The sequence below is a fragment of the Vespa velutina genome, chromosome 9, assembly GCF_912470025.1.
Source record: "Vespa velutina chromosome 9, iVesVel2.1, whole genome shotgun sequence".
In the NCBI taxonomy this organism is placed as follows: domain Eukaryota; kingdom Metazoa; phylum Arthropoda; class Insecta; order Hymenoptera; family Vespidae; genus Vespa; species Vespa velutina.
The window spans coordinates 950,001-962,215 of record NC_062196.1 but is presented as its reverse complement, the minus strand read 5'-3'; the positions used below and the strand labels follow the sequence as shown (position 1 = coordinate 962,215).

At 31.7% G+C, this 12,215-nt stretch overlaps 1 protein-coding gene and 2 long non-coding RNA genes across 6 annotated transcripts; 2 read left to right on the top strand and 1 right to left on the bottom strand.

Annotated features, from left to right (window-relative positions):
* Positions 1–608: 608 nt before the first annotated feature.
* Positions 609–1,771, top strand: LOC124951936. Its single transcript, XR_007101767.1, has 3 exons — positions 609–924; positions 1,015–1,146; positions 1,286–1,771. It is a non-coding gene; the product is annotated as an uncharacterized LOC124951936 (long non-coding RNA).
* A 1,416-nt stretch (positions 1,772–3,187) lies between these two features.
* Positions 3,188–6,826, bottom strand: LOC124951933 (maternal protein exuperantia). Of its 4 annotated transcripts, none has more exons than XM_047501070.1 (6): positions 6,618–6,826; positions 5,202–5,511; positions 4,831–5,112; positions 4,546–4,738; positions 4,335–4,477; positions 3,188–4,215 (listed from the first exon to the last, which is right to left on the bottom strand). In XM_047501070.1, exons 2-6 carry the CDS (start codon positions 5,487–5,489, stop codon positions 3,904–3,906), a joined length of 1,218 nt encoding a protein of 405 aa, XP_047357026.1. In that variant the 5' UTR covers positions 5,490–5,511; positions 6,618–6,826; the 3' UTR covers positions 3,188–3,903. The 4 variants fall into 4 exon arrangements, with proteins under 4 accessions (XP_047357026.1, XP_047357029.1, XP_047357027.1 ...); XM_047501073.1 differs by lacking the exon at positions 6,618–6,826 and adding an exon at positions 6,489–6,580; XM_047501071.1 differs by lacking the exon at positions 6,618–6,826 and adding an exon at positions 5,968–6,419.
* A 265-nt stretch (positions 6,827–7,091) lies between these two features.
* On the top strand, positions 7,092–9,792 carry LOC124951935. The gene is made up of 2 exons (XR_007101766.1): positions 7,092–7,145; positions 7,263–9,792. It is a non-coding gene; the product is annotated as an uncharacterized LOC124951935 (long non-coding RNA).
* The last annotated feature ends 2,423 nt before the right edge of the window (positions 9,793–12,215 follow it).

Sequence of the window (12,215 nt, the reverse complement as noted above, 5' to 3'; positions counted from 1 at the left end):
TGGATTAACGTGTTACATAATCTTCGATGCAGAGGGTTGAATGACGCAACTAGGTCATTCTATCTTAGCAATGTTACCTTCGAGATGGAAAGGACGACCAACAGTTCTGTATATATATATTATAATTATATCATATATATAGGATACATATATATACATATATATATATATATATATATATATATATATATATATATATATATTGTGTATGTGTATGCATTTAGAGAAAATATATTTCTTTTTTTATATCGTTATTTCTCCCGAAGAAAAATAATGAGACGTCCCGTTATGAAAAATATTACGAGATAGATAGTGGTTTATCCGTCATTATTAAGATTGTAATTGAGGTAGAACGTTCTATTAATTTTGCTTTTTCATCTTCATTATTTTACTTCTTCTAATGTCTACGTTTATATATACTACTTTAGATATACCAAATATGAAAACGCAACGGAAAGATAACAGGGAAATTAATCGATCGACCTTCTCTTTCTTTATTATTCTTTTTCGACATTTTTTCAAAGATATGTATATATCTCAGTTTTTTATGCATGCGCCACTAATAAAACGCATGCAATCATGTATTTTTAGTCAGTTTATAAGGGATCACTTTACGACGTAGCGTTAAATTATTTTCTAGGAAAAATGTCGCGTGTAATTCATATAAATATTTCATGAGAATTCGAAACGCGCTGTACGCTTCATTCCGTTCCTGGCATTTATCATTTAATAATTACGCACCTGTGTCATACATGTATCCAAGATGCCGTACATATCGTGCGATATTACGCAATAATAATTTAAAATGACAACTATACGAATAAGTAAGATAAAAATACCAATACGAAATCATTTGACACGGGTAGAATCGATTTTATACTTGAATATCTTTCCGATTATATATGAGAATATATGATGTTATCGGTGAATACTTTTAAATCTTGTTTCTCTTGTTTTTTGTTTTTGTTTTTTAGAAGTACAGAAAAGTAAAAAGAAACAATATTTATTTTATAGTCGCTTCTAGGCACTACATATCGATACAGCGGAAATAGAATTCACGTTTTGTTCGAAAGGAAGTCCCTGACAAAAGAAATATATATGCGTCCAAGTTTTAAATGAAATCGATAATAGAATGGAATATGTTTTGTAAGTATAAATCATCGATGGATATAAAAACAGACGTTTTTTCAAAAAGAAAATGAAATATACAATCATGTCTCTAACCATTAATTAATGCTTTTTTATCGAAATATCAAAATGAACATTTCTAATATGTTTGCCTTAGGATTCGAATATTTATTTAAAGTACAAATTCTTGTCTACGATCTTTAACGTTTATTATGTGATTTTTTGAAAAATATTTGACAAAATACAACCTAGAAGAAAAGAGGAGAAATAAAAATGAACGAACACATTAATTCCATTCCAGAGAAGCCATTTCTCTTTTGGGAAAAACGTTCATCTTATTAAAAGATAACTAAAGTATAGATCTTGGGGTATAGTTTTTTTTCCCTCTCAAATTCGTCCGCTCGGAAGCATCTGCTTCCGTGAAGCGATTCGCGCGAAACGAAAGCAATTCTCAGCGTTAACGGGGTGCGGTCGGCTAGCATAAAGACTTTTTGCAATGAATTCTTGACTTTCCTGCAAGTCTCAGTCTTCTATCATCGTCCTCAGAATTTATTCGCAAATCATCATGATTGCAGCAATGGCTATGTATATATATATGTATATATGATTGTAAAGAATACTCCTCGTATCACATATTTTCACTTTCGAGATACTTGTAATTATTTAAAATTCTAAATAATAAATTCTTTAATTCTTCTTATCAGACTTCTGTTAAATTGGATTTATTTTTTTGATATATAAAATTTATTTTCATGCATTTTTTTCAGATAAACACAAGTTCTATGTTCTATAACTCAATTAATACCCTATTAAGTCAAATCTTTTGAAATTGTGACGTGTGGCGTTTTTCCTTACAGCCACATACACAACACACGCTTCCTATTTTATATATATATATATATATATATATATATATATATATATATATGTATATACATATATATAATACGGATGCCACTTTACACGAACTAGCCGACGTTGCTAGTGTTTAAGATTAATGATATAATTATTGCTGTTGGCCGCACGTTACGCAGCGATTCGCTCTTTCACGTTACAGACCATAGCGGACGATAATGACAGAAACGAGGCCGACGAGTGCTTCGAGACGATAACGAACAGAGTTTCCTACCAACCATTCGTGTATATCTTACGTATTTCGCGAGTTTCGTGACTTTCGTTCGTTCCTTTTCAAAAGTGGCGCCACAACTTTCTATACTTGTATATGTAAACTTCTACTTCCAACGTAATCTCTTATGAAAACTTCTACCGAATCGAATGGGTGTTACATTCGAGCAGATTCCATTTTATTTTCTTATAAATATAATTTGTTGTTTTCGTTAAGATTCGAATTATTGGAGGAATTAAATTTTTTTCAAAATTATCCATACTCTTTTGATTGAATTTTGAGGTTATCAATATGTTACTTAAAACGAAAGACAAACGCGTTTTTTAATTCGATTTTATATAAATACGTGTTTTGATAAACTAAATGAATAGATACGTAGATCGAAGCCAGGAAAAAAACTAAATTTATACTTTATTTTTGTCCCAGCATAAATATGAGCATTATTCTGTATATTGATATTTATCTATAAGATCAATTTTTTAAGACACGTGAAAATAGTTCAAATTTTATTCTTTATCGAATATAAAGTTTTCACTCAAAGGTTTTGAATTTATCAAAAAAGTTTTGTAATTGAATAAATAATAAAAATAATTCGTTTTATTTACGCCTCGAAGCATATCGACATGCTTTATGGAAATTTACAATAGCGGATACAACGCTTCGTTGCGAAAAATATTCGCATATTTAATTTGCTTTTCTGTTCATTTTCGTTGCCGGCCAAAGGAGAATTAATGTTGAATTTCTTACTTTAAAATCACGATGGAAATGATCGAATTACTTTTTTATCTCCCCTCCCCTAAGTCCGTTATCCGGAAGCTTATCTCGCGTGTACCATATCGTTCTAAGAAATTACTTTGTATTTTTCCGTATATTACGATAAAAAATGGGAAGGTCCCGTTCGAGGAAAAGTGTTCATTAAAACGACGCCTGAAGTACAAGTCTTAAGTTTAAATCTTTATTATGTAATAATAATACAATGAGATATCTGAACATATAAGTAAGAACAACCGTGAATCGTATTTAGATAAAATAAATTTTCATGATGTTAGGAAAAAATAAACTCTATATTTTCGGTTTTTAGTTTGTTGATAAACATAAATTCTAACTCTACTTCCTCTGAAGTATATATATATAAAAAAAAAAAAAAAAAAAAAAAAGAACAAAACAAAAGTCATTCTATTCTAATTTGTTTAATAATCTGTTATCGTTTGAATGTCGTTCATCTTACATATTGATCAGTCCTCTGTGAACGATCTTATCCTTATTAGAATTTTAATCGATCTTATGATTAAGTAAAAAAATTATATAAAATTCAGGGATAAACTTCAACGAAGTGAATATTAAATAACAATCATGGCAAAACAAACTAAAAATAATTAATTTGTTGATTACATACTTATATTAGTCGACTGCAACGATATATCCCGCAGGGACATAGCTCTTTTTTCATCATAACAAATAAAAAAAAAATAATAATATGAAATTGTAACTTTCATTTTTCTTAAGGCACATTGAACATTAACAGTTATGAATCTATTTTATCTTTGAATCTAATACTTTGAAGAGTTAAAGTCAATCATATATTGATTTGACAAACTATTTTCAAAGTGCTAGATTCTATTAACCAATATACTTCAACGTGTCAAGATTTAGTTTTCCAATGAGAGTTTATCAATTTCTGGTAGTTCTAATTTTGTATTGATAGGAGAACTTGATGTAGTATCAGGAGTTTCAGTACCTGAGTCACACTTATTGTTATTTTCTCTATCATCTATGATCTTTGAAGATTCTGACTTCGTCTCTTTCTTTTCGTGCCTCATTTTAGCTTTTGAATTTTTCTCAGGATCAAAATAACTTTCCAAAACTTTTATCAGATCCTCTATTTTTTTGTCTTCTGCTGCAGTTAGCTTTTCTTTTATTAATTTCTCTAGACCTTGTTTCTGACCATTAGACCATGCTTCCTGATATAAATTAAAGAAATAAATATGTAATGTTATATGATAACAATATAGCGATTTTTGGTAGGTGGCATAAGGGCAAAATCGGCACGAACTTTCCAGACAACCCAATATGTACTAACCTGTAACTGCGAATACTCTATACCAGCTTCAGCCAATAGTCGACGTAAAGGACTCGCGTGTTGGCGTTCCTTGCGACTTGCTTTAAACAATGGACCAAAAATTGGTCTCAGACTGTTTTGCCGTTCGAATACCACTTTCAGTTCTGTGCAGTTTTATGTTTAATTTATGTAACGTATAAAACAACGTGTCGTTGTATTTTTAAATACTTACTTGCACGCTCTTCTTCTTCAATATGGATGGGTTGTACGAACGGTTGAATAAATTCGATTGTACTTTTCATAGCTGTATCACTATCGCCACTTCCACTTGTTTCGCCTACCTTTGTATTTTCTTGCAGACTAATATGTTGTAAAACTTGTAAGGCCAGATATGCTCTATCTTTTGCATTATCTAATTCTTCTGTCTATTAAAAAAGTATATTAAGTCTTATTTTATCTTCAATTTAATTATTATTTTAAAAATTACCATATATTTTAATATTATTAATAGTCTTACCCTCTTAAGTAATGTACGTGACAGAGTACGTAGAGAAAATGTATGTACAGAATTTGTACATTTGGCCTCGGCAATATTGAAACCATTAGCAAAACCTCTAACAGTTTGTTTAAATCTTTCCACAAGATTATACCTTTGCAAAGATTCAAGTACCATAGCAGGAATAACCTTACGCGGTTCATGATAAAGCAATATAACTCCATCTGCTGCATCTCCCTTGACAGACTCCAACCAAGTTAAAAAGTCTGTTAATGCAGACACTTCGCTCTTAGTTTTTAACACCTAAAAGAAGGTGTCAAGTTTACTTTTCAACAAAACAATAAAGGAATCAATAAATAAATATTCTTTTTAGAATACTTATAAGAATCTACCTTGTTAGTTTTACTGTTTTTAAGCATACGATATTTTCCAACAGTTACAACTCTCATGTTATGCCGCTTGATAGCAGGAGGATTAAGATCCTTGTAAGGCATTACATATTGAGAGTAAGCAGAACTAGGTGTGTATCCAGCAATTTGACAAATTTCATCTGTCAATTTTTTACCAGTAGTATCCATATCCCAACCAACTAAACGATAATCCCCAGGCGCAATACCCATTGTTAAGGAAGATTGTTCCCCGTTTGTTGTTCCATTTTCTGTTATAGTTGAAACCACCATATTTTCAAAGTTTATAATTTACCTGAAACAAATAATAAAGTTAAATTCCTTCTCGCACCATTTTCTATATATTGTAATAGGACGATATTTTTTTTAAACATAGAAGAATTAAACTAAAACCAAACTTTCAGAAAAAGTAACAAAGAAGCACGTATTTCGAAAAATATTATTTCCAAAGACACGACGAATATAGTTTAATATAATATCCTTCACTTACGTGAAAGATAAAACAACATATAAATCCAATTAAAATTAATATAACGGACACTACGAGAGAGTCAGAACATGCTTTCCGTCTATATCTAATTCGACGTGATTCGTGGAATCATTGGGTTTTTCTACAAGGGCGCGACATTTGGCTCTGTACATAGAAGAGCGTCAACAAACATACATCGACAAGGTCAATCGAATTTCAACAGGCTCTTTTCTCGTACGATCACTACAAGAACAAAAACACAATTTATGACTTACAACGTACAATTAAGGTAAACGACGAAGTTTTCTATATCCACCGATCGTCGATGTTTCCTGGACGATAACTAAGCACGATAATCGGTAATGTAATGCTATTTGATAAAACAAAAGGAAAAGATAGACAAAAGCTCGGGAGAATAAAAAAAGTGAAAGTTAAAGAAAAAAACAAAAGAAATCTAGTTCTTTCCGATTACGAAGTGAAAAATGACGTTTATTCGTTGTTATCTCTTGTAAATACTTCTGTACGTTTTTCTATCGACGATAAACAAAAGAAAGAAAAAAAAAAAGAAAAGATCCTTGCGTATATATCTGGATTGCGCTCTCGATATCATTGTTGGCAACGAAGCCAACGAGAACGACAATGTCAAGAAGAAAAGGATGATGATGTTCGCGCGCATAAAATCAAGTTCTTGTTGTAATACTATCGTAGAAAATAGCAATGCCGTCATCGTGGTTACACGTGGTCGTGTCGTTACGAGGAAAGCGAAACGTTCGTTCGCTTGAACGCGCCTTCCGTATTTGTACCTGGCGATTTCCGCCTACGCGGAAAGCGAATTCTCGATCCTTCTAAACGTCGATTATACGCCAAAGCGATATTTAGCGCGACACACCGTCCGATTTCTCCGTTTTCTCCGCCGTCTCAAGTATACTTACTTCTTTTCTCTTCCCTCTCTCTCTCTCTCTCTCTCTTTCTCTCTCTCTCTCTCTCTCTCTCTCTCTCTCTCTCTCTCTTTCTCTCTCTCTCGCTCTTTCTCCAAGCTGCAGGTAATGGCCCGAATAAATGTGTACTGTCACTTATCAGTTTCACGAACGTTACTGAAGGGTGAACAGAATTGAACGCACGTGTTAAGATTAGCGAGCGAACCGCCCATCGATCTAAGCATGCGCGTTAAATCTCTTAATCACGTGATCTATCTGACGTCATTCGATTCTACTGATACAAAAGTGATCGCAACGACGTTCGTGGGTCTAGTCTTGCATGGTTTTACCTCAACTATCTTTCTTGAGATTTTTCTTCTTAACTAATTTTTTATTATCTTTCTCCAACTAGTAAATAGATACGTTATATATTATCTATTTGTGATAAGTACAAAAAAAAAATCAATCGTGTCAGATAATCCAATAGAATTTGTTATTATTTGGGATCTTATACGAGTATATAACGTAATTATTATACTGTCGGTAATTAATAACGTATTTTATATATATTTATATATATATATATATATATATTTATATTTATATATATTAATAATGATATTGATACGATTTAAATTAACTTTTAAACTCTTATAACAGATTCTCGAACGTAACCGACGGGAAAAGGATTGATGATAGTGTACACAAGCAGATACCGGTTATCTTATATTTTTGCATAAAATTTAGCTTATTTTGTCGTACATTATAAAACTGAATCTGATAACAGAAATTAACAAGAATATTCATCTAATATGATTTGTTTCAGTGACTAGTAAGTGTAGGAATTTATATGCATTGTTCGTGAAACAATGTATGTCTATTTCGACAAAGTTCCTAGCATTAGATTAGAAACGTGTAAGCCTGATTCGTATTGCCAATCGTATCTCATCTCTTTTTTTTCTTTCTCCTTTATAAATTCTAGTTCCCACCATATTGAAATTATCTGCTGTTTATTCGTGGATCGTTAGATTGCAAGAGTCACGATACTTCTGTCTCATCACAAAGAAAGAATTTGTATTTATATATTACTCATTCGAGATGTACACATTGGTTAACATTGAAAGAGTACGAATATTCAAGGAGAATTAAATTGAATAACAAAATTAAAAAAAAATCATTTCTCTCTCGACGAAAAATTTCTACGTTTCTGCATTAGATAATAGCTATACGAATGATTTTACTTCATGAAAATATCAGTTTAAATCGAAAAGTATCAATACCGAAAGGAATATCATCTCTCTCTCTCTCTCTTTCTCTCTTGCGTTTCTTACATTTCGTACATTTATATAGAAAATGTAAAATGTCAGCAACAGATCTCCCCATATAGACGAGATATTGAGCGATAGAGAAATTCTAGAGTATTTTCAATAAATTTCTATGATGAAAACAGTTCGCAATGGACTCGCGATAACAAATAATCGAGAAATACTTAAAACAATGTGAATCATCATAGTTAAGTCACGTTTTCATTACGCATTATACCAGATATTGTGTTCTTCGAATGATATAAATCGAAATTTTTTTTTCTGGAAGGAAAATCAATAACAAACTTTTTATCAATGATCGATAATAATTGTTAAATTGAAAATAATAACAATAATATAACGACATAACAAATTGCTAATAGAAAAATTAATTAACGAATAGCGCTTAGATCAACATATTCTTTTATGAACATGGATCAAAAGTATTTGTGTGTATGTATAACATATTGTAACTTTATGCATATTAGAATCTTTCAGTAAACGTAAATGCTATAGTGTTATCGTTCACTCGTTACTTATTATTTGTTTTTTTTCCCTTGAACCAGTTTGTATTAGCAAAAGAAATGCGTTACTGCACGACATACACAAAATATCACTAGTGATTATCAAGAATCATGCTTTGAGAAAGCTCGTTTCTCGCTGTATATTAGCAAGTGTCAAGTAAATGTTTGCTTCACTTTGTAATGTCAAACTACATGTGTACGCATAGTGCATATCATTTATTGCGCTCGTAATGTTTTCCTTTTTAGCGAATTATTTAATAAACGGAATAGAAAATCATATAGATAGTGACAAACACGTTGAGAAGAGAATGAACGATGAGCCTTCAATCTATGTAACTAATCGAAAGGTATAATAGTAAATACGAAACATTCTGATTAATTGTTTTCGACAGATAGGTTGAATTCTCAAGATCGTATTTTCGATAAATTTTCATAAGATTTTGGTTCTCGCATGTGTCACGATCGTAACGCAAGTTTATCGATAAATTATACAAATCAATACTCTTGGGAATATGTGTCGATCGGGGTTGGCTAAGGTTTAGTATTTTGTTACGTGGAAACGTTCGAAGTATGTACATATATACATATGTATGTCTGCAAACTGCAGACGAAAATCCGTAAGAGAACAGCTGGTTTGGCCGAGATAATCCGAAAGTACGGAACTGGAAATTTGAGGCGTTAGAGACAAAGAAACGAAAGAAGGTGGAAGAATTCTAGGAAGAAACCTTTATTTTTACTGACACGAGTTTGTGTTTTCTTTACGTCATCTCACAGTTTGCTCGAACCTTTACAATACGATAAGATTTCGATTTTCGAAGTATATCTTATATAAGAGAAAATTTCTATCGTATTGATAATGTACATCGCAATCTTTGCGTTTTCTTTCACGCTTATTATCGATTCAAACAATTCCAAGATAAATTTATTTTTTGTACCATTTATTCGAAGTATAAGTTGTAAATTGATAAAATATTCACTTAGAAAATTCTATAGAGATTACGAGGTAATGGATCATGCTAAAATATTGAAATCTCTTTGTTAATCATATTCATATATCAAACATTTACAGTTGGCATTTCAATATGGCAACGATGTCAAATACATACGCATATAAAATTATTCAGACAAAAGAAAAAAAAAGAAAAAAAGAAAAAGAAAAGAAAAAAGAACATGTAGATATAAATATAAAAAGAAAGAAAGCATAAGAATAAAACGATAAGAAAGGAAAATAATAAAAGTTAGTACCAGGTAAATCAAAAATCTCGTATCGGCTCGAAGTTGGAAGGTTTAACCGTGACTTTAGCGAATCGCGAGGCTCTTGAAGGATCGTCTTGAGAGGAGGGGATCATCGACGGATGGAAAGAAAGAAAAAAGAACAGGCACGTGACTCCTCGCGTGGAAAACTACGGCTACGGCGTATGACTGTGCGGAGAAGGAAAAAAGGAAGAGACTTAGGTGTTTTCCTCGACCTCGTTATTCTTCTTTGTGGTCTCAACTTCGTGAACGTCGTGTCGTATCGAGAACGAAAGACGAACGGCTGCTAGGATGGATTCGACGTTGACTTGTTTTTTTTCTTTCTCTTCTCATTTTTCTCGTATATGCATATATACATATATATGTATATATATATATATATCTATATGTATTCGTAAACACGCTGTGTATATTTTGTCTTTTTCTTTCTTTCGAGTACTGATTTCTTGTCTCTTGGCAGCGCGATATGCTCATAAACTTTCTTCCGTCTTTTCTGTTCATCCTTCTACACGTGCCCCCACCCCTTCCTCTTCATTCTTTTTTCCTCTCTCTTCTCGACGATCGACTTTTCGCTCTTCCATTTGCTCGCTTACGTTCACTGATAAGAAAATGATGTTGTTGATAGATTTATACTCCGTTTTTGATTTGTAAGTGCAACTCTTTAATTGATAAAGACGTTTGGTTAGCTCGGTTGCTTCTTTCACTGGCAGAGATCTCTACTGAAACACCTGACGCGTTTCCGCGTTCTTTCTCTTTCTCTCTATATTGAATTAAGAGCGGTCTCAATGTCGACATACCCTTTTGCACTTTGAGATTCACTCGAATGGGTTTGGAGAAGTAATTGGTTAATTCAATAAACGTCTCCCTTTTGAAGGTAGCTTATGTACATATTTCAACGGAGAATGCGTTTGAGATACCACTGAATGTTTTGAGATACAATCAAGTAGATACGAATCTTGTATCTCGCATCTGGATGCACGTTACTATTTAGACGCGAATAAATGTCTGTGTAAGTATTTACGTATAGAAACGTGGATACTATGTATGAGCCATGTAAAACATTGCTGTTCGCCATATTGACCGCTACGACACGTTTCCCGATGCTTTTAATCAAGTGGAAATGCTTTTCAGTACGCGTCTTTTATTTTTTTTTGCTTTTTTTTTTTCACAGGAAAAATGAAGTCCATGAGGAGTGGACGTGTGTTGTGGATTAAATGAATGATCGTTACTACGTGAATGCCATGTCGATACGATAACGATTCATTGAAAACATCGACATCAAATTTATTCTTTTTTATCAAGCTACATGTGTTTATTCCCTTTAATGGTATAGGAATTATGTGAGAAAAGAAAAAGAAAGTAGATTTTATCGTAGTTATAAAAAATAAAAAATATAAGTAAATAAGTATGAATAATTTAAGTTTAAATAATTAAATAATTAGATTTAAAAACAGATTAATTTTTAATGAGAACTATTTAATGTTTTTAACGTTTAAAATCAATTTCAAGATCACTCGACGAAAGATTATGTTTTTAAATCAGGCTTATATTTTTACTTTTTGGTAGATTTTTCAACGTTATTTCAAAAAGTTACAATTTTGTGAACTTTGGAAGCGATCATTTCAAACGTGCTATGTTTTTTTAGATCTTTTAAACTTGTTGCCATGGAATAGTGTTTCTTTGAAGTAGAAATCTTCGTTTAAGAAGTCATGCTATTTTTAACAACAAGACATGGAAATCGTCATCGCTACTGTCCAAGTTTCTTTATCTTTGCAAAAAGAATAGTTTCTCTTGGCTAATCGAATATCGTTTCTAGATGAACATATGTATTTTTATTGGAACAAGAAAAAAAAGAAAATAAGTATAGATAATGAAGAAGTATTTTTTACACGTTTGGTAACTTACCGACATTTTCTATAGTTACTTCAAGGATGACTCACTATGCATAATTCGACTATTTTTATATTTTATATATTTTTCTCGATCTCTTCGTTCTAGTTCTAGTCGTTCTCTTTATTGTTTTCGCATATCAATTAATTATCTATCCCACCACTGCGTTTCATTTACGCCCATTCGTGCTTTATTTATATTATATGCGTCATATAAATTCTGATTGTGCAAATAAATCGACGGAAAAAGTATTAAACATGATAACGTCGTTTCTTTAGAAAATTCCTATCAACTATCTTTCTTTTATTTTTATCACGTGTGCGAGAAACTATATATATATATATATATATATACACATACACATACACACATTATATGTAGTTTATATAAAACGTATTAATTTACCGTGAGCTCAAAGAACAAAGCATAAACGGCCGTCAGTTATTATTATTAATAAAGGGCATATTCGACAGTCGCAAATAAAATTGCATCAGTTTACAAATTCGAGCGTTTTGTTTTGCTCTTTAAAATAGGAAAGTTCGTTCGGTATACATATAGTGTAATGTATTCGCCAATTAAAGGTTCGCCATTACCTTTCTACAAAAGTTGTACAAATCTTTTGAATATTTCGCCTTTTCCTT